The sequence below is a fragment of the Mastigoproctus giganteus genome, chromosome 4, assembly GCF_048544385.1.
Source record: "Mastigoproctus giganteus isolate SK-2022 chromosome 4, ASM4854438v1, whole genome shotgun sequence".
Classification (NCBI taxonomy): Eukaryota; Metazoa; Arthropoda; class Arachnida; order Uropygi; family Thelyphonidae; genus Mastigoproctus; species Mastigoproctus giganteus.
Window position 1 is genome coordinate 57,976,760 of NC_143578.1, and position 23,384 is coordinate 58,000,143.

Here is a 23,384-nt window from a genome sequence, read left to right on the forward strand (position 1 = left end):
AATGCCTTCAGAACAAGTTGCCTATTAGGTTATACTTAAAATAAGTAATGCTTCCCCAATAGAGAAGACAGTTGGTACTCATTCTTCATCAATGGGTGGATAAACACCCACTCACTGATGAAGGACCAAATAGCCCTGAAACATCAGTTTAGGTGGGTGATATCTACTGAGTATAAATAACAGTAGCCTTTGCTATTGAGGGAACATTACTTATTTGGGTGAAGGTAAAGAAAGTCTGCACGAGAAGCATGCAAAAGTTTGATGAAATTTACTGGTAAAAGTACGTTGCCGTAACGGCATTGTATTGTTGCTCACTCGGTAAACAGACGGTGGGTGTTATCGGTCAGGAGTAGAAATAGAATCCCATGGGAGATTGAAACCCTCCCGAAGTGGAGGGGGTAACTGACCTATTTTCTTTAGAATCACTGGTGGACTAGTGGATAAATTGTTTATTAAGAAAAAAAAATGGCAAAGGAAGTCCACACGAGAAGCACGGCAATTTTCGAAAAAGTTTACCGGTGAAACTATGTTACGAACATTTTTTATGACACCAGAACTTCCAATATCACTCTGTTCGTGATTCAATTAGTGATTCTAAAGAAAAAAGGGTCAGGTTAACCCCCCACACTTCGGGAGGGTTTCAAGCTCCCGTGGGATTCAACTTCTACTCCAGACCGATAACACCCACCATCTGTTTACAGAGCGAGCAACAATACAAATGCCGCTACGGCAAAGTACTTTTACTGGTAAATTTCATCGAACTTTTGCGTGCTTCTTGTGCAGGCTTTCTTTACCTTAGCCCTTATTTGAAGTATAACCGATTAGGCAACTCATTGTGAAGACATTCACAATATGAGATGTAATGAAATTACTTTGGTTAATATATCATGTACAGAAATTATGTATTGCACTAATTTGTATGTCTGTAATTTTACCATAGTCTGAGACTTTTAGCACTAAAATTTGACTAAGTATTTATATCTTGTTTTAATAGTTACCACCCATTCCTTCAGAGGATATTTCTTCAAAAAGTGAAATTGGCACAATTCAAAATAAAAGAAGATCTTTACAGCAGCAACACGAAAAAGATTTTCAAGAAGCGCTTTTTAAAGTTAGGGAAAGGATCTTAAAAGAAGAAGGTCCTAAGATAAAAGAAAATTTGGTAAAAGATATTAGAAATTGGTATCAAACTTATAAGTAAGTTAAAGAAAATCAGTTTTATATCCTCTTACAAATTATATAAATATGATACTTTTTCCCATGTATGCATATATATATTTATATATGTTTTCTTCACGTAAGGGACCAAAAGAGCATGAAGGTATATATAAGTGATGTGCCAAATTGTGAGTGATAATCGGAATAATTGATTATGGCCAATAGTTGAAATAGCAGATTATGGTATTTTCATAATCAGTTATATGCAAATTAGTTGATTATGAAATTGCCCACAAGATATCCTATTGCCCAAGTAGTATCAACAATTTATCTTTAGTTTTAACGATGCCAAATCAAATCCCTTCAACGTATTTTTTTCTTCTTCAGTTTTCTTTTTATCAATTTCATAATAGATTAATTTGCACATAATCAGTTATGAAATTAATTTGATTATGTCCATCACTAGTGTATTTCTTAAGTTCAGATTTTACCTTAATAATGGTTGCTACAAGATCCACTTTCAATACATTGTTCAAGGATGCCACGAGTCATGAGTTTGTCACTTGTATAACATGTGACGTATTCTAAGGTTTGTCTAGTAGACAAACTAAGCTAGGACGACGATTCTTTTCTCTGCACTCAATGTAAGGAGTATTAGCATTAGTTGAGGCATATGATACAAGAAAACAAGCTTATACAGCATCAGCCAAAAAAAAAAAAAAAAAAACTCTTCCCATTTCACCCATCCAGTCATTCCAAATGTTTGTCTAGTTCTGCCTTAAATTTATTTAAGCTATCAACTTCCACAACAACGGATGGAAGACTGTTCCAGCAATAAACTACCCGCTGGCTAAAGGCAAATTTCCGCACATCTATCCTACATCTGTCTTTCCTCAATTTGAATTTATTCCCTCTCAGGTGATTATTCTGAGCAAGAGGAAGAATCCTATCGGCATTGAACATGCTCAAACTATTCAAGCCTTTATACACCTCTAACAGATCACCTCACCGGTGCATAGTAATGTACCGGCGAGGTGATCTGATAGACACTGTAATTTTCAAATCATAAGCCTTTCTTCTATGAGCAACCCTTTGTTCCATTCACTAATCTTGTTGCCTTTCTCTGTACTCGTTCCAGTAGCTCTACATCCTTCTTGACATGAGGCCTCCAGACCTGTATACAGTACTTAAGGTGTGGCCTGACCATTGCCTTATACAAGGGAATAATCACCTCCTTGTCCCTGCTAGAAAAATTCCTGTATATCATTGACAAGACACCATGAGCTACTCTAGCAGCCCGTCTGCACTGCTCAGAGAACTTCATATCTGCCTGCATAATTACCCCCAGGTCCTTTTCATTCTCTACCACTGTCAGTGTAGTACCACAGAGTTGATACGTTGCTCTGGGGTTACTGTTTCCCATATGTAGTACTTTACATTTGTCAATGTTAAACTTCATTTGCCACCTCTCAGCCCATCTGCTCAACCTTTCCAGATCCTGTTGCAGCAGCATAGCATCAGTACTATCCTTAACAACCCTGCCAACCTTTGTATCATCTGCAAACTTGGACATTAAGCTTGATATACCGTCATCAATATTATTTATAAATACAGAAAACAATAATGAACCCAATACTGAACCCTGAGGGGCTCCACTAATAACATTAGTCCACAATGAGCAATGTCCATTGATTACCACTCTCTGTCTTCTCCCCCTCAACAATCCCTTTATCCATAGCAGCAATTTCCCTTCAGTGCTACACTGCTTCAATTTGTGCAGCAGTCTTCCATGTGCAAAACTATCAAAAGCCTTTCTAAGATCCAAATATATAATATCAAAGTTATTCCCTGCATCCAGTTCTTTTGTGACTGCATCACAGTATCCAATCAAATTGGTCAGGCAAGACTTTCCCTTAACAAAACCATGCTGTGTCTGAGCTATAACTGAAGTCTTGTGTAGATGATCCTGCAGTGCTTCTTTAACCAGTGCCTCCATTAATTTTCCTGGATCAGAAGTTAAACTTACAAGTCTGTAATTACTTGTGTCAGTCTTTGTCCTCCTTTGTGAATTGGGGTCATATTTGCACATCTCCAGTCTATGGGTTACCATAGACTGGAGATGTGCAAATGAGTCCAAGGAAGCATCATAAGCTTCCTCACTGGAGATGTGCAAATGAGTCCAAGGAAGCTCTTTTATGGCTAAGGGTTCGCTTACTTCCTTTGCTGCCTCCTTTAATATAACTGGATAGATCCCATCCACCCCAGGTGCCTTTTTTATGTTTATCCTCAACAATTTCTCCTCCACTTTCCTCTCAGTTATTACAAAATCATCTAGCTCACTGCCAGAGTTTACTTCACCTCTGGCATTCCCCTTCCTGAATAACTCCTCATGTGTGAATGTAGATGCAAAATACTCGTTTAGTTTATTACCCACCTGAGATCCTGCTCATCAATATCCAGTGGACCAATCTGATTCATCCCTTTCCTTCTAGAGTTTACGTAGGTAAAGAAGTCTTTTCTGTTTTTCTTTGCATCCTTTGCCAAGGATTTCTCATAATCTGCTTGCCTAATCTCCTTTGTGACTTGGTTACAGACCAGCTTATATCTATCATAGGCTTCCATGCCACCCATTAATTTATATGTATCCCATGCATTTTTCTTCTCTGCCGTATGTCTCATTAGTTCATCTGACATCCATTTAGACCTAAACCTTTAACAATATTTCTTAGTTGGTATGTAGAGCCTAGTAGCTTCCAAGATAAGTTCTTTGAATGCTTCCCATTTTGAATTTGCTGTTGGTAACATCATCATTTGGTCCCACCATATAGAATTTAAATACTGTCTCAGACCACCGTAGTCACCTTCACGAAAGCAAAAACCCTTCCCTTTACCCCTGATGGTAGTTACCTCTTTGAGTAAATCCCACTTCAGCACACTGTGATCACTGCCACCTAGTGGTTCCTTAATCTGCAGATTCTTAATGCATGAAGAATCACTACTGATAATCAGATCAAGAGTATTACTCCCTCTAGTTGCCTCCCGAACATGCTGATGTAGAAAACAAGCATCCAATAAATCCACAAAAGCCTTGCTAGTGTGTGAGTGACCAACTCACAAGTTCCAGTCTGGGAAATTAAAATCCCCATTATAAGACTCTCTGATTTACTGGCCCACTCTATTTCCCTGTACAGTTCCTTATTATACTCATCAGAGTCATCAGGCCTATAGCACACTCCTACTCTCAATTTTGATCTCCCAGTGCTTATGTCACACTAAACTGACTCGACACTGCACTGTCCAGCGATGTCGACTGGCTACACTTCCTTGGATTTTATGTGTTTCTTAACTAATAGCATAACCTCTCCTCCCTTCTTATCATGTCTATCCTTTCTGTACACATTGTATTCTATAAATTTCAGTTCTGCATTCCTTATATCTGTGTCACACCATGTCTCTGAAATCCCAACAATGTCTGCCTTTGATGTTTTGAGCAATACTTCAAATTCATCAAATTTATTTACCAAACTCCTAGCATTGGTGTACACGCAAGTATACATGCACCTGTTCCTATTCTTAGATACCCTAACATAACCCATGTGTTTACTTGTACCGCATGACTCCCAGCAGTCTCTGAAATATCCTGCATCTTGTTTTCCAGGCTTCTGCTCATTCCAATAGAAGCAGTGCAAGAATCACTTTCACCTCTTCCAGTGGCTACTGTTAATCTATTAGTCCATGTATCCCCCCAAGCTATCAGTTTTCTGACCTACCTAACACTGCCTCAATAGCATCAGCAAATATTCTTGCACCCTTTCTATTTAAGTGTATCCCATCCCTGTAGAAGCAGTCTCTCCTGTTTACAAGTACCGACCAGGCTGAAAAAAATTCTACCTTTTGAGTAATCTTTCCAGGGCTGAATGGATCGACAAGGCTCTCATCATATGCTCCCTCCTATCGTGTCTGGGCAGAATTGCAGATACTTTCAAATTCAACCCTAATTCACGGCTTTTTTTCAACTGTGACCTGTAGTTGTTAAGTAATTCCTCCGGTCTCCTACTCTTAATATCATTAGTGCCAACTTGTAAAACTATATCACCATTTGTCCCCTTAAAAGATGATATCTGCTCTATGTCATCAACCTTTGTCCCTGGCAGACATACCCTGGTCCTGTTCCATCTATCCTTTTTTCAAAGCATGTACCCCATTTCCCTGACAATAGAGTCACTAACAACTACTAGTTCCTGTGAGACCAGAGCATTCTGCTTTGGGGATTGCCGCTGTGTTGGGTGCCTCTGTAGCCAGGTGGGAAGGAGCAGCACTGCGTAGCACATGCTTCTTGATTAGACCGGGGTTCGAGCCCGTCACCACCAAATACGGAGGATGTAGAAAGGTCAGGGAATGACCACCGCATATCCCGGAGCAATATGGTCTTAGTTGCTAATGCTCCTAAAAACCAAATAACAAACAAACAAACAAGCCGCTGTGTTGCGTGATGACCAAGTGCAAGCTCTGGCATTGATGTGGGCAGCTGAGAGCTTGATGGACCCCTCAATTTAGATCCTTAGAGGGCATCCACCCTGTCCTTCAAGTTCTCATATAGGACCATAACAACACTGAGTTGTCACCTGATTTCCTTATGTTCTAAGTCTGAGCAAGCGGAAGTATCCTGTCAGCATTGATCCTGCTCAAACCATTCAAGGCCTTGTACGCCTCAATCAGATCACCTTGCAGGTGCCTAGTCTCTCTCCAGATGCTGCAACTTACAGAATTTAAGCCTCTCCTGGTAAGAGAACTCCTTTGTTCCTCTCACCAATATAGTTGCCCTTCTCTGTACTCATTCTAGCAACTCTACATCCTTCCTAAAATGAGGCCTCCAGACATGTATGCAATACTCAAGGTGTGGCCTGAACATTACCTTATACAAAGGGTACTAGGAAAGTTTTGCAATACAGCTTTGTTTATCTAATTTTTTCAAAGTAATTTCCTCTACATTCAATACACCTCTCCATCCTCCGAAACCAATCTTTAAACCAATTCTGCCAAGTTTCACTAGGGAGTAAAGCACACTCGTTGTCCCAAGCCCGTAGAAGGTCCTCATCACTAGAAAACCGCCTCCCTTTTAGCTTCATTTTCACATGCGGGAACAGTGCAAAGTCGCAGGGAGCAAGGTCTGGACTGTAGGGAGGGTGCTCGAGAAGTTTCAGTCCTGTCATGGTCAAATATTCGGTGCAGGCTTTGGCGCTGTGAGCTGCAGCATTATCGTGATGGAGGTACCAGGTGTCCATTCTTGACTTTGGCCGCAGGTTCTTCATAGATCCAATGACTTTAGGCAGGCATTGTTCAGTATACCACTTAGCTGTGACTGTCTTCTGCATGTCCAAAACGACACGTTCCACAATTCCACTCGATTTGAAAAATACAGCTATCATTTTCTTCTTTACAGATCGGGATTTTCTGACAATTACGGGTGTGTTGTCATCATCAAAGACCCAAACTTTGTTTTGAGCCTTGGTCGGCAGATCGTAATAGTACAGCCAAGTCTTGTCACCTGTCACGATGTTGTTCACATACCGAGATTGTCCCTTATCAAACTTTTTTAACATCTCCCGGCACCAAGTCACATGTCGTGTCATCTGCTCTTCAGTCAGTTGATGCGGCACCCAGAGAGAACAAAGTTTCTTCACGTGCAAATGATCTTGCAGAATCGAACGAATTGCTGGTGCATTTAGGCCCAAAGTATCCTCTATCTGTTGGTAGGTCACTCGCCTGTTTTCGTCAAGCATTTTCCTCACAGCAGTAACATTTTCCTTCGTAACTGACGTTCATGGCCTTCCCGGCCTCTCAGAATCCTCCAGAGTGAAATTTCCCCTTTGGAATTCTCTATACCACCTGAATATCGTTGTACGATGTGGACAATCATCATCTAGTGCAAGAGTCATTTCTTCTAAGCACTGGTCTATGGTTAAACCACGCACGAAATTATACCGCAAAACTGTCCTTATCTCATTTCGTGACCACGATGCCATCGCAAGCACTTTACACTCTCACTACTAATGAATAACTGAGCCCATCGACTTGGCGCGGCAGCTACTATGCACGTATGAACATGTCTCAACATGCAGCAACAAGCAGCTTCCTGTGATTCATTGTTGCGTCATATTGCAAAACTTTCCTAGTACCCTTTGTACAAAGGTTTAATCACCTTGTCTCTGCAAGCAAAATTCCTATATATCGTTGACAAAATTCCATGACCTGCTCTGGCAGTCCGTCTGCACTTATCAGAGAACTTCATATCCGACTGCACAATTACCCACAGGTCTTTTTCATTCTCCACCTCCCTGAGTGTAGTACCACACAGTTGCTACATTTCTCTTGGATTACTGCTACCCATATGCAGTACTTTGCATTTGTCAATATTAAACTTCAGTTGCCACTTCTCAGCCCATCTACCTAACTTTCCTAGATCCTGTTGCAGCAGAATGCTGTCTTTACTATCAATAACAACCCTGCTAACCTTTGTGTCATCTGCAGACTTGGACATTAAGCCCGATATACCTTTATTGATGTCATTGGTAAATACAGCAGGCCCTCGTTATAATCCGGTTCGCTTTACGCTGATTCGCTATAATGCAACGCTGTTCTTATATTATAACCTGTATCTGACTATAATGCTGTCACAAATCACTATAATGCTCTTTTACGGATGCATTTTTGGCATTAGCAAAATCGTTTCAAAAAGGAGTTGATAGCTTGAAAATGAATAGCAAAACAGCATTTAAACACTTCCCACGCCGACTTGAGAAATTTTCTCACGCTCAGTGAAATTTTCTCGCATGCTAATTTAATTGCAACAGAGTGACTTGTTACGTAGTTCCAAGATCAACATTTTAAAAAATGATCAAGTATATTGCTGGTAATATTTACGTTATATGCATTTATCCGAAGTCTAGTCATCACTCAGTACAGTATTAGACATCGTACATAACGTACAGTTTACTCGAACACTGTATCATAATTAATGCAACCAATGCAGTTACATTTTCAAAGAGTTAATAATGGCGGATAAGAATGAAAAAGCAACATCTGGAGGCAGTACAAAGACTATAAATGTAAGAAAAAGACTGAATTTGAAAATTAAATTAGAAGTTTTGAAGCGAATCGATTCCAGTCAACGACAAGCGGATGTGTGCCATAATTTAGGACTGGCAAGTTTAACTGCAAGAACAATTATAAAAAATAAAGAATTAATGTTAGCAGTGAGAAAGACAGCTGTTCCACTGCAACAACTAGGGCAAGGCCGGCTATTAGGATTGAAATGGAGAGACTTTAACTAATTTTATTGAAGATAATATCCAATGCAGAATTCAGTTAATTTAAATATTATTAAAAAAAAACTAGAGAGAGAGAGATTGCCTATATGAAGATCTGAAGAAAACTCACCTAAAAAAAAAAAATGTGGAACCATTTAAAACTAGTAAGGGCTTGTTGAATAGATTTAAAATCCAGGGAGAAGCAGCAAGTGCAGATCAAGGAGCCGAAACTTTCAAAAAAGAACGTTACAATTATTGAAGAGGGGTATTATGTGTTATACTTCTCATCAAGTTTTTAACATAGATGAAGCAGAACTTTTTTAGAAACGAATGCCTAAAAGAAGTTTCATATTGAAAGAAGGAAAAAACATACATGCCAGGTTTCAAAGCAATGAAGGATTGGTTGACTTTATTGTTGGGTGGTAACGCTGCCGGGGATTTAAAATTAAGACCCTTTTAGTTTACCGGGAAAAGGGCAAAAGTACAACCCAAAATCTACACATTTTTCATGATTAAATTCATCAATTAAATTAAATCTATTAAAATCAGTTTAGATCAATTAAATTCATGATTTTAATTGGTATTTTAAGTTTAATTTCGATACATAAGTAGTTACCACATAATTATAGACGTATGTAATGCAGAATATTTTATATGTACCAATATTTGAATATTAAATATTTTGACAGACCTTTGTGCATCTTTTCACTACCGTTTATTATTGATTAGGAAATATCCTATGGCACCGACCACAACTCACAAATACGTATGTTACCTTATGGGATTGTGGTGCTCGCTTAGCGTGGATTCACTTAGTGCTGTTTTTCCAGAATGAATTATCAGCGTTAAGCGGGAGTCACCTGTACACAAAACAACAGTGGGCCCAGCACTAAACCCTGGGGGATTCCACTAATAACATTAGCCATGAAGAGCAACATCCATTGATTACCACTCTCTGTCTCCTCCTACTCAACCACCCTTTTATCCATTGTAGCAACTTGCCCTTAATACCATACTGCTCCAATTTGTGCAGTAGTCTTCCACGTGCAACAATGTCTAAAGTTGTCCTGATATCTAAGTATATAATATCAAAATTATTTTTTGCATCCAGTTCCTTTGTAACCACATCATATTATCTAATCATATTTGTCAGACAAGAAAGACTTTCCCTTAATAAACTTATGCTGTGTCTGAATTATTATTTTAGCCTTGTCTAGATGATCCTGCAATACATCTTTAACCAGTGACTCCATTATTTTCCCAGGGACAGAAGTTAAACTAACTGGTCCATAATTACTCATGTCACCCTTAGATCACCCTTTGTGAATTGGAGAAACACATTTGCCCATCTTCAGTCCATGAGAACTTCCCCTGAGTCCAAGGATGATCTCATAATTATGACTAAGGGTTTGCTTATTTCCTTTGCTGCCTTCTTTAATATAACTGGATAGGTTGCATCCACCCTAGGTGTCTTTCTTATATTTAACTTCAACAATTTCTCCTCCATTTTGCTCTGAGTGGCAGTGTTTCAAATGAGCAGGAAGAAAAGCTATGGAATAAGCCTAAATAACTTCAAGGGGTGTGTTAGGGTAGCAAACTTCTTATCAAAAGCAGCTTGAGTGCAAAAAAGAGCTTTTGCTCAGTCAGAATTTACACCTGTCAGCATAACATCCATGTGATGTGAGTTAGTTGGAAACAAAGGTATAATGAAATTGGGAATAATATATAGACCAAGAAAAATATAGATCTGTAGAGTAATCTATATACCAGAGGATTGTGAATTGTATGGTACAAGTTTCTTTATGTAGATGGAATGGGTAAGCAAGTGTGAATGTCTTATTATGGATGACTTCAGTCTTTCCTTAATTGACTGGAATAAGTGGAAGAAAACTCACCATTGGGGAACAGTTTTTAAATAAAGTAAATGATTATTATTTGTACCAGCATATTAGAGAAAATACTAGGGGTAAGAATATTCTAGACTTCATCATTACTCGTGAATTAGATGACATTGCAGTATAGGAACCATCTGCTGGTAGTGATCATGCAGTCATTATTTGGAAGATGAAGAAAGATAATGCAGCAGTTAAAGGCACTAGTTTTAATTTCAGAAACGTGACTATGACAAATTAAGGCCCTACATGGCCTCTATTAATTGGCATATTTCAAAGGAAGAGAAAATTCATTAGGATTATGCAATACCTTTAAAGCAATAATATACAGAAGCCATGACCACATATACCCCATTAAGAATACAGAGCTGGCCAGTTTGCTAGAGCAGAAAAAGACAGTACCGGAAAGTTACAGAGTGATGAGAAGTAGTGAAGCCTAAAATAGCTAAAGTTGTTCTATGATAGTAACACAGATAAGGTTAGGGAGGCCAAGTCTTAGTATGAGAACTCACTGGCTATGAGAGCAAACAATGGGGACAAGGAGTTTTCATGTATATGAATGCAAAGATAAAGAAAATGAATCAGATTGGATCCTTGTGTATTGGGTTTTGAAAATTGTTAGATAATCTGGTGGATGTTGCTGCTGAATTGAATAAATTCTTTGCATCATTCTTTACTGACAAAAGACCCTTAATTTTGATGAGGTGCTGTATGAGTGATGCTGAGACATATGAAATTAGTGATTTCGGATGAGTGCGTTTTAAAAAACTTTTGAGCCTAAAAGAAAGAAAGGCTCCTGGAGTTGATGACATATACCCAGTAATTTTGAGGAAGGCAGCCAGAGAGTGCATTGAACCATTGTGGTTAATTATTAACATTTTTATTAGCATTAGTAGAAGTATACGATACAAGAAAGCAAACTTATACAGCATCAGCCAAAAAAAAAAAAAAAAAGAAATCTTCCCATTTCAGCCATTCATTTACTCCAAACGTTTGTCCAGTTCTTCCTTGAATTCATTTAAGCTATCAACTTCCACAATGACTGATAGAAGTTTGTTCCAGAAATCAACCACCCGCTGGCTAAAGGCAAATTTCCATGCATCTATTCTGTAACTGTCTTTTCTTCATTTGAATTTATGCCCCCTCAGGTGCAGACTCTGAGCAAGAGGAAGAATGCTGTCAGCATTGAGCTTGCTCAAACCATTCAAGGCCTTATACACCTCAATCAGATCACCTCACAGGTCCCTAGCATCCAGATGCTGCAATTTTCAGAACTTAACAAAGGGTTGCTCTTACCTTTTATTGTTAAGAGCAACCCTTTGTTCCCCTCACCAATCTCATTGCCTTTCTCTGTACTTGTTCCAGTTGCTCTACATCCTTCCTAAAATGAGGCCTCCAGACCTGTATGCAGTATTCAAGGTGTGGCCCAACCATTGCCTTATATAAGGGGATAATCACCTCCTTATCCCTGCTAGCAAAATTCCTGTACAGGTAGTTCTTGACTTTACAAGTTAATTCGTTCCTAGCACATGCTCGTAAAGTGAAAACTCGTAAAGCAGGAATTTATTTCCCATAGACACAATGTTAAAAATAGAGGTTAGATTATCAACAGTGAACTTAATTAGCTAATCAGTTTGTTTAAACAATGATTGATTTATCCAAAGAAATGAAAACATAGCCTGTAAAATCAAGCAAATTATAATAATAGAGAAATTATTTATGACTTACAAATGTTAAAGAATGTTTATTCTTCATCATCATCGACTAAATGCACACTCGTTGATCACTCATTATTGGCTCGGCACTCTTTGGTTTGTTGCACAAGGAGTCGTCGTCTTCAGAAATGCTTCAAGTGGCATTTATTTCCAAGATAATCTTCTCTTTTCTTTATAAATTTCAATAGCATGCATAAGCATTTTTTAATGGAACGCACAAATTGCAACTAACACAATTTGCACAGAGTAACAAGTTTATGAAGCTTAAAAAAAAAAAAAGAATGAAGAGAAGATTCTGAAATTTTATTTATGTTTTTTATACGATTGAAGATTTCAGTAAAGGGCAAACACATTTCACCATAATAACGTAAAAACCCACACAATTCCAGCTATCAGTATTTTCACAAATGCAATAATGTCAAGTTTACTATCCATTTATAATTGCTTGCAGTAACAGAAAAGCCCAATAAACCAGAAAGTGCAAATGGTTTTTAATGTTTTATGGTCGTGACTTCCAGAAATGTGCTTTAGAAAAATATCACAAAGCCGTTCAAAATTGGTTCTTATAACATACGATATATGCTATAACATATGATAATGATTTATGCACCAACATCGAGCCATGATGATGAAGAGGTTGAAGAAATGTACACTGAAATTGAGAGTCTTCTAGATGAGCAGAAAAGCCACTACACTATTATTATGGGGGAATTCAATGCTAAGTTTGGTAAAACGACAAAACAGCGCAGAAAGGGAAACTATAGGAAATTTCGGAATTGGTGAAAGAAATGAAAGAAGCGAAAGACTTGTGGAATTTGCAGCATCTCAAGGATTGTCAGTAATGAACACTTTTTTCAAGAAAAGGGGTGAACAGAAAGTGGACATGGAAGAGTCCAAATGGATTAACAACTAATGAAATCGACTTCATCCTCACTAACAGAAGATATTTTGTGAATGATGTTACCATCCTGAATAAGGTAAATGTTGGAAGTGATCACAGAATGGTAAGATGTACACTTGATATAGATGTAGGAAAGGAAAGGAAAAAACTGAGTCGAGTAAATAATACAAAGCTCTTTGAGATAACAGAAGAGGAGAAAAAGCAGTATGTACTGGAACTTCAGAACAAGTTTGAGCTTCTGCAGACTGCTCAGGACCAAGATATCGACAAGGAATATTACAACTTTCTGAAAGTGATAAAGCCCAAGAAATCTATAGGGAAAAAGAAATCCAAAGAATTAAAAATTAGTCAAGAAGCACTTGTTATGATGAACCAAAGGCGACAAATGAAGAGCAAGATAAACACTGACAAGGAGAAAATTGAGTATGCTGAGTTATGCAAAGCCATTAGAAAGAGACTCAGAGATGACATAAGAAGATTTAACACAAGAAAAGTAGAACATGCATTAAGGGAAAATAAAGGACTTAAATCAGCAGCCATGCGCAGTAATACAGAAAGACAAATGATACTGAAAATTGAAGAATACCGTTGGTGTACTTATAAATAGCAGAAAAGGCATAATTCAAATAGCAGAAGACTACTATAGAGAATTATACAAGGAGCGAGTGAGTGATGCCAGCAGTGGGAAGAAGGATCACAAATTAGTATCACATATGACATACCTGATATCCTTCCTGATGAGGTAGAACATGCATTGAAGAAAATGAAGAATCAGAAAGCCCCAGGGGAAGATGAAGTTACTGTAGAGTTGTTAAAATTGGGAGGAAGAGACATAACACAAAAACTGGCAAGGCTCTTCACTAAGTGCATTAGAAAAGGTGTGATGCCTAAGCAGTGGAATGATGCAGTCATAGTTTTGCTGCATAAGAAAGGAGATAAATCAGAAATGAGAAATTATAGACCAATTAGCTTGTTATCCCACATCTACAAGTTGTTCACAAGGGTCATTACTAACAGATTAGAAAGAATACTTGATGAGAATCAACCGAAAGAGCAAGCTGGCTTTAGGACAGGATTCTCAACTATGGATCACCTTCACGTAATATCACAGCTAATGGAGAAAGCAAACGAATATAAAACACCATTATGAATGGCATTTGTGGATTATGAAAAGGCATTTGACTCCATACAGCATAAGGCAATGTTTCAGGCACTGGAAAGACAAGGCATAGATACCCCCACATATTATGATTTTGAAGAAAATATATGAGAATGCTACCTCCTTTATTAGACTAGACAAAGATAGTAGGAAATTTAAAATTGAGAAAGGAGTTCGACAAGGAGACACAATATCTCCGAAACTGTTTACTTTTGCCCTTGAGGAAGCTTTCAGAAGATTAGACTGGTCGCAGAAAGGAGTCAATGTGAACGGAGAGTACCTAAACCATTTACGACTTGCAGACGACATTGAAGTCATAAGCCACGATCCCAAAGAATTAGAGGAAAATCTTAATCAGTTATGCACAGTTAGTAAGGATTTTGGTATAAAGATGAATATGGCTAAAACAAAAGTAATGATGAACAAGTATGCCACAGAAAGGGATGTAATGATCAGAAATGATCAGAGGAGAAGTAATTGAAAAGGTGGAGTCATATACTTATCTGGGACAAGTTATTAGCTGTAATAATGATAAATGGCTGGAAGTCAAGAGAAGAATAAATTTTGGATGGATAGCATTCAGGAAATATAGTCACATACTGAAGAGCATTATCCCAGTTTGTCTGAAACGTAAAATAATGAACCAATGTATACTCCTGACCATGACTTATGGAAGTGAAACTTGGGCACTCACCAAAAGAATGGAAGAGAAGCTCTGAGAACTACACAGTGAGGAATGGAACGAATTATATTGGGAATCAGACTGTTAGATAAGAAGAGAAACACATGGATTAGGCAGCAAACTCAAGTAAAGGACATTCTTATCAAAACTAAAGAACTAAAATGGTCTTGGGCAGGACACATAGCTTGAGGACATGATGACAGATGGACTAAGAAAATAACAGAATGGTACCAAAGAGGAGGTAGAAGAAAACCTGGAAGACAAAGGGGGAGATGGATAGATGAAATTCATGAGTTTGTGGGTAGTAAATGTATGGCCAGTGCTCAAAACAGAAGGAACTGAAAGTCGCTGGAGAGGCCTTCTTCCTGCAGTGGATTGAAAATGGCTGATGATGATGATGATGACATATGATAATATGTCATCATCATCATCATTATCTTCTTCTGTTATCTCAAAGACCTTTGTATTATTTACTCAGGTCACTTTTTTCCTTTCTTTTCTTACATCTATATCTTATTTCTTTCCTTTCTTTTCTTACATCTATATTAGTGTGCATCTTACCATTCTCTGATCACTTCCAACATTTACTTTGTTCAGGACGGTAAGATCATTGAAGATATATCTTCTGTTAGTGAGGATGAAGTTGATTTCATTAGTTGTTAATCCATTTGGGCTCTTCCATGTCTACTTTCTGTTCACCCTTTTCTTGAAAAAGTGTTTATCACTGACAATCCTCGTGATTCTGCAAATTCCACAAGTCTTTCACCACTTTCATTTCTTTCACCCATTCCAAAATTTCCTATAGTTCCCCTTTCTGCACTGTTTTGTCTCTTTCCAACCTTAGCATTGAAGTCCCTCATAATGATTATCATTACATGAATATCGACTTACATGAATATCATTGATAAATATAGAAAACAACAATGGCCCAACACTGAACCTTGGGGGATTCCACTAATAACTTTAGGATCATCTAGACAAGACTTTCAGTTTTAGATTGGACACAGCATGGATTTGTTAAGGGAAAGTCTTGCCTGACCAATTTGATTGGATACTATGAAGCAGGGAATAACTTTGATATTATATATTTGGATCTCAGAAAGGCTTTTGATACTGTTGCACATGGAAGACTGCTGCACAAGTTGGAGCAGTGTGGTATTGGAGGCAAATTGCTGCTATGGATAAAGGGCTGGTTGAAGGGGAAAAGACAGAGAGTAGTAATCAATGGACACTGCTCATCGTGGACTAATGTTATTAGTGGAGTCCCTCAGGGTTCAGTGTTGGTCCATTATTGTTTTCTGTATTTATAAATGATATTGATGATGGTATATCAAGCTTAATGTCCAAGTTTGAAGATGATACAAAGGTTGGCAGGGTTGTTAAGGACGCTACTGACGCTATGCTGCTGCAACAGGATCTGGAAAGGTTGAGCAGATGGGCTGAGAGGTGGCAAATGAAGTTTAACATTGACAAATGTAAAGTACTACATATGGGAAACAGCAAACCCAGAGCAATGTATCAACTCTGTGGTACCACACTGACAGTGGTAGAGAATGAAAAGTACCCGGGGGTAATTGTGCAGGCAGATATGAAGTTCTCTGAGCAGTACAGACGGGCTGCAAGAGTAGCTCATGGTGTCTTGTCAATGATATACAGGAATATTTCTAGAAGGGATAAGGAGGTGATTATTCCCTTGTATAAGGCAATGGTCAGTCAACACCTTTAATACTGTATACAGGTCTGGAGGCCTCATTTCAAGAAGGATATAGAGCTGCTGGAAAGAGTACAGAGAAGGGCAACAAGATTAGTGAATGGAACAAAGGCTTGCTCTTACGAAGAAAGGCTTAAGTTTTGCAAATTACAGTGTCTGTAGACTAGGCACCAGTGAGGTGATCTGATAGAGGTGTATAAAGCCCTGAATGGTTTGAGAATGCTCAATGCCGATAGGATTCTTCCTCTTGCTCAGAATAATGACCTGAGATGGCATAAATTCAGATTGAGGAAAGACAGACATAGGATAGATGTGCAGAAATTTGCCTTTAGCCAGCGGGTAGTTGGTTGGTGGAACAGACTTCCATCCCTTTTTGTGGAAGTTGATAGCCAAAATAAATTTAGGGCTCAGCTGGTCAGGTATTTCGAATGAATGAAGGGGTGAAATGGAAGTGTTTTTTTTTTTTTTTTTTTTTTTTTGGCTGATGCTGCATAAGCTTGCTTTCTTGCATCATATGCCTCTACTAATGCTAATGCTAATTAGTCCACGAAGAGCAGTGTCCATTGATTACGACTCTCTGTGTCTCCCTCCCAACCATCCCTTTATCCATAGCAACAACTTGCCCTTAATGCCATACTGCTCCAATTTTTATAGCAGTCTTTCATGTGCAACGGTATCAAAAGCTTTCTTGAAATCCAGTATATGATATTAAATTTATTTTTTTGCATCCAGTTCCTTTGTGACAACATCATTATATTCAATATCAAATTGGTGAGACAAGACTTCCCCTTAACAAACCCATGCTGTGTCTGAACTATAACTACAGTCTTGTCTCGATGATCCTGCGGTGCTTCTTTAACCAGTGACTCCATTATATTCCCTGGAAGAAGCTAAACTAACAGGTCTTTAATTACTTGTTTCACCGTTTGATTTTCCCTTTGTGAATTTGCAATACATTTGCACATATCCAGTCCATGAGGGTGTTCCCTGAATAAAGGATGATCTCATAATTATGGCTGATGGTTTGCTTACTTCCTGTGCTGCTTCCTTTCATATAACTGGATAGATGCCACTCACGACAGGTGCATTTCTTACGTTTAACTTCAACAAATTCTCCTCCACTTTACTCTCAGTTATTACAAAATCATTTAGCTCCCCATTCGAGTTTGATAAACTTCTGACCTCCAATTCCCCGCAGAATTCCTCATGTATGAATGTAGATGCAAAATACTCATTTTTTAGTTTATCAGCTACCTGAGCAGAACCATCAACTGTCAAACCATTGATATCAAGTGGACCAAACTGATTCATCCTCTTACTTCTAGAGTTTACATAAGTAAAGAAGTCTTTACTGTTTTTCTTTGCATCCTTTGCTAAAGATTCCTCTTAATCTGCCTGTGCTTGCCTATCCTCCTTTGTGACTTGATTACAGACTATCTTATATCTACCATAGGCATCTGTGCCTCCTTATAATTTATATGCATCCCATGCATTTTTCTTCTCTGCCACAAGTCTCAGTTCATCTGACATCCATTTAGGCCTAAACCTTGAACAGTATTTCTTAGTGGGTATAAAAAACCTAGTAGCTTCCAAGATCAATTCCTTGAATGCTTCTCATTTAGAATTTGGTGTTGGTAACATCATCAGTTGGTCCTACTGAATAGAATTTAAAAATGGTAAAGATGACACCATTGTAGTCATCTTTACAAAACCCCCTCCCTTTACTCCTGATGGCACTTACATCTTTAAGTAAATCCCATATCAGTATACTATGATCACTGCCACCAAATGGTTCCTTTATCTGCAGATCCCTAATGCCTGAATAATCACTGCTAATAATCAGATCAAGGGTATCACTCCATCTGGCAGGCGCCTCCGTAGCCAGGTGGGAAGGAGCAGCAGTGCGTAGCACACGCTTCTTGATTAGACCGGGGTTCGAGCCCGTCACCACCAAATACGGAGGATGCGGAAAGGTCAGGGAATGACCACCGCATATCTCGGAGCAATATGGCCTTAGTTGCTAATGCTCCTAAAAACCAAATAACAAACAAACAACTCCATCTGGCTGCCCCTCGAACATGCTGTTGTAGAAGGCATTTATCCAATAAATCCACAAAAGTCTTGCTAATTTGAAGTGACCAACCCACAATTTTCAGTCAATATTTGGGAAGTTAAAACCACCCATTATAAGACATTCTTATATACTGTCCCACTCTGTTTCTCTGTACAGCTGTTTGTTGTACTTATCGGAGGCATTAGTCATATAACATATCAGAGTCATTAGTCATATAACACACTCCTACCCTCATTTTTGCTTTCCCAGTGCTTATGTCACACTAAACTGACTCAACATTGTGCTATCATCCATGTCAACTGGTTGCACTGTCTTAGATCTTATGTGTTTCTTAACTAACAGCATAACCCCTCTTCCCTTCCTATCCTGTTGGGATTATTGGACTTTGGGAGATTCCTTTGGATTGTGGAAGTGCCATATATCGCCAATAAATAAATGCAGTTCTAAGAGAGAAGTTGTTAACTACAGACCAGTTAGTTAGTCGACTTCAGTGGTTCAATGGTAGAGAAAATCTTGGAGGAAATGATGAGGACAATCCAGGGACATATAGATAGAAATGGCATTCTGCAGGACACACAACATGATTTTGTTAAGGGAAAATCATGTTTGGCTAACTTGGTAAGCTGTTTTGACACAGTTACTCATGTGCTAGATGTAGGGAACAATTTGGATAGTTCCATGTGTGAAAAAAAGTAGTTTCATATTTGGATTTTAGCAAGGCATTTGACTCAGAGATCGTGAGGGTTACTCTATAAACTGGAACATGTTGGAATTACTGTAAAAATTCTAACATGGATCACATACATGAAATTGTGATTAAATCGTGAAAGATTCTATTATGGATCACATACATGCATTCTTCAAATTGGTGTAATGTCAGAAGTGGGACACAAGGATTGATTCTTGGATCACTGCTATTTGTGATTTTCATAAAACAACATTGACAGAGTGATAGAAGGCATGATATCAAAATCTGTAGGTAACCTAAGGATGGTGAGAGTTGTTAATGATCAGTGCCAAGCAGCACTCCTTCTGGATGATTTGGAGAGGCTTCAGGAATTGTCAGAAAGCTGTTTTAATGCAGAAAAGTATAAGGTTGGGGAACAGCAACCCCAAAATAACTTATACATTTGGTGGGGTTGAATTAAAAACAAGAGAGGGCAGAGATTTAGAAGTTACAATACAGGCAGATATGAAGTTCTCTGAGTAGTGTAAACATGTGGCCTAGTGAAGCCCATGGTGTCTTATTGATGATATATTGAACAACATCCTGTAGAGATAGGTAGGTCATAAGCCTATTGTAGAAGACAATTATAAGGCTGCATTAGGAAACTATGTATTGGTATGGAGACCCATCTCAAAAAAGACATTGTACTTCTTGAAAGGATCCAAAGATGGGCAACTCACGTGGTGAGATTGGCAAAAGGGTGACTGTACAAGGTAAGACTGGTTATATGTGGGGCTTCAGAGCTGGCAACCATCCACCTTAGAGGAGATCTGATTGACATTTATAAGATTCTGAGAGGGTTTAGTAAAATGAATGAAGACAAAATTTTTACTGTTATAAAGAATTCCAGAACTGGAAAATAAATATAAATTGCAAGGTAAGAGGTTTAGACTACATTGTACGAAGTTTTCTTTTAGCCAGCAAGTTGTTGATTACCGGAACAAATTGCCTCTGCAAGTAATTGAGACTGATAGTTTGAATCAATTCAAAGGTCAACTGGATCATTACCCATGCAAGGAGGAAGAGCATAATTTGTATTTTCTTATTATCCCTTTTCTTTTATTTTGATTTTTTTTCCCTTGGCTAGTGCAACAAAAGCGTATGACTTCCTTGCACTATGTGACAAATACTTACACTCTACTAATATGTGAATTTTGAAGGTTCTTTCAGTGCAGATTCTTTCAACAAATGACATCTATATATGTATAGATTCTCTTGAAATCTACAGAGATGTGCTGTTATTTTTGTCAACTGTGTTTACAAGTAATATAGTCATTTTTATGTTTATGACAGTTTTGATAATCAATGTAGGAGTGCATACTCTTTCAAAAAAGATTTGAGGTGATGTATGTGGGCTTACACAAGCCAAAACTAAAGAAATTCTCTGGAATTTTTATCCAGCAATTTATGAAACTGAATCAAATAATACATATATAAATGTAGAGGATACTAGTGTAAATAAAAAATAAATAATGATGAGTTTTTATTTTGTAATACTTTTTACATTTTTTTCAATTTTTTTAATGAAATTTTCATTTTGATTTTATTGTTGACAGTAATCCTAGCCTGATGTTTGTATATGAAGTCAAGACAATTTTTCAGTGTTTTAGAGATTAATATTTAAAAGCATTTCACATACCTAGTTTTTCAGTTTTTACAATTTCCCATCTTCCTCTAGCACTGAAGTACACCAGTCATGAGTTCTGGGTACCTCACACATTTCTAAAGTTTAAAGCATCTCAGGATTAACCACCATACCATATTAAATATATGCATCAACGTTTTTAGTCCTGCAACCTTGAGAAGGCTTCAGTTTCAAATTCCGGAATTTTTTTTCTTGACGGAATATTTAATATATTGAGAGGTAAATTAGCCTCCACCAAAGTGAAATGAAATTTTTAATTGATTTAAGAAATAACTTCAATTAATAAAAAATACTCCAAAAGGCACTAACACAAAATATACTGTAAATTTATCCAAATTGATGAAGTTAAACATAAAAAAAAAAAGGCACCTGGAGTGGATGGAATCTAACCAATTATATTGAAAGAGGCAGCAAAGGAAGTTAGCAAACCCTTAGTTATAATTATGAGTGCATCCTTAGATTCAGGGGCCCCATGGACTGGAGATGTGCAAATGTATCCCCAATTCACAAAGGGGGCTCAAAGGAAGATCACAAATAATTATAGACCTGTTAGTTTAACTTCTGTTCTGGGGAAAATAATGGAGTCACTGGTTAAAGAAGTGATACAGGATCACCTAGACAAGACTGCAGTTCAGACACAGCATGGGTTTGTTAAGGGGAAGCCTTGTCTGACCAATTTGATTGGATACTACAACGTGGTCACAAAGGAACTGGATGCGGGGAATAACTTTGATATCATATATTTGGATCTTAGAAAGGCTTTTGATACTGTTGCACATGGAAGACTGCTTTACAAATTGGAGCAGTATGGCATTAAGGACAAGTTGCTGCAATGGATAAAGGGGCAGATGGGCTGAGAAGTGGAAACTGAAGTTTAACATTGACAAATGCAAAGTACTGCATATGGGTAGCAGTAACCCATGAGAAATGTAGCAACTGTGTGTTACTACACTCAGGGAAATGGAGAATGAAAAGATCTGGGGGTAATTGTGCAGTCAGATATGAAGTTATTTGAGCAGTGCAGACAGGCTGGGCTGCCAGAGCAGGTCATGGAGTTTTGTCGATGATATATAAGAATTTTGCTAGCAGAGACAAGGAAGTGATTATCCCTTTGTATAAGGCAATGGTCAGGCCACACCTTGAGTACTGCATACAGGTCTGGAGGGCTCATTTTAGGAAGAATGTAGAGTTGCTAGAACTAGTACAGAGAAGGTCAACAAGATTGGTGAGGGGAACAAAGGGCTGCTCTTACCAAGAGAAGGGCTTAAGTTCTGCAAGTTGCAGCATCTGGAGACTAGGCACCTGCGAGGTGATCTGATTGAGGTATATAAGGCCTTGAATTCTTTAAGCAGACTCAGTGCTGATGGGATACTTCCACTTGCTCAGATTAAGAACCTGAGGGGGCATAGATTCAAATTGTGGAAAGACAGTTGCAGAATAGATGTGTGTAAGTTTGCATTTAGCCAGCAGGTAGTTGATTGCTGGAAGAGACTTTCATCTGTTGTTGTGGAAGTTGAGAGCTTAAATAAATTTAAGGTTGAACTAGACAAACATTTGGAGTGAATGGATGGGTGAAATGCGAAGGTTTTTTTTTTTTTTTTTTTTTTTGGCTGATGCTATATAAGCTTGCTCTCTTGCATCATATGTCTCAACTAATGCTAATGCTAAATTCTTTGCACCAATAAGATGGACATGTAGATTAACCAATTCTTTAAATTAGCCTCAGGGGCATAAAAGTAAAAAATGGTACAATTACTTGGTTAATCCCACTGCAGCAGTGGCAGATCCAGAAAAAAATCACAGGATGGGCACCATTTTGAGCACTAGAATGGAGATCACTTTAGCTTCAGTTTCGATAACTGTAGTCAGTTGAAAATAGCTGAGACACAATGCAAAAATAAATATATTCCTGTTAACAATGAAAAAAAAAAATTTTTCTTTTGTAGCTAAAGGGAATTTAAATGATTGGTGTATATTTTCTGAAAAACGACAGGGAGGCACATGCCCCGGTGCCCCTACCCTGAATCCACCACTGCACTGCAGCAGCAGCACCTCTAAGACTAGAGAAGATTAGATGTCATAGCAAATCCCCAAAACTGAGAACTTTGGATTGATATGTTTAAGGAGAGAAGGAATGAAGTAAATCAATTTTACCTGTTGCCACTATTCATCATTTAACAAATTTATGTAGTGGCAATACAAACCTGCCAGACACACCATATGCAGCTGCTAGAGTGGAAGCTGCCTACAGTTGTGTCAAGAGTAAAATATCATATACCTGTGATGGCTACAAATGGATTGGTATGTGAGATCAAATGCCTAGATTATAGGGATGTTATTTAGCAGAGACTGCAAAAATCTGGGGGGGGGGAGCATGTTAAAGAAGTGCTATAAAAAGCAGATTATGGGA

At 38.1% G+C, this 23,384-nt stretch overlaps 1 protein-coding gene across 1 annotated transcript in view; it reads left to right on the forward strand.

The window, feature by feature from the left end:
* Positions 1-23,384, forward strand: part of LOC150086753 (dynein regulatory complex subunit 11-like) — a 283,392-nt gene that overhangs the window by 97,013 nt on the left and 162,995 nt on the right. The window contains exon 7 of the mRNA XM_090372244.1: positions 995-1,197. Within this exon, the coding sequence (XP_090228370.1) occupies positions 995-1,197 (203 nt within the window). The remainder of the gene's footprint in view (positions 1-994; positions 1,198-23,384) is intronic.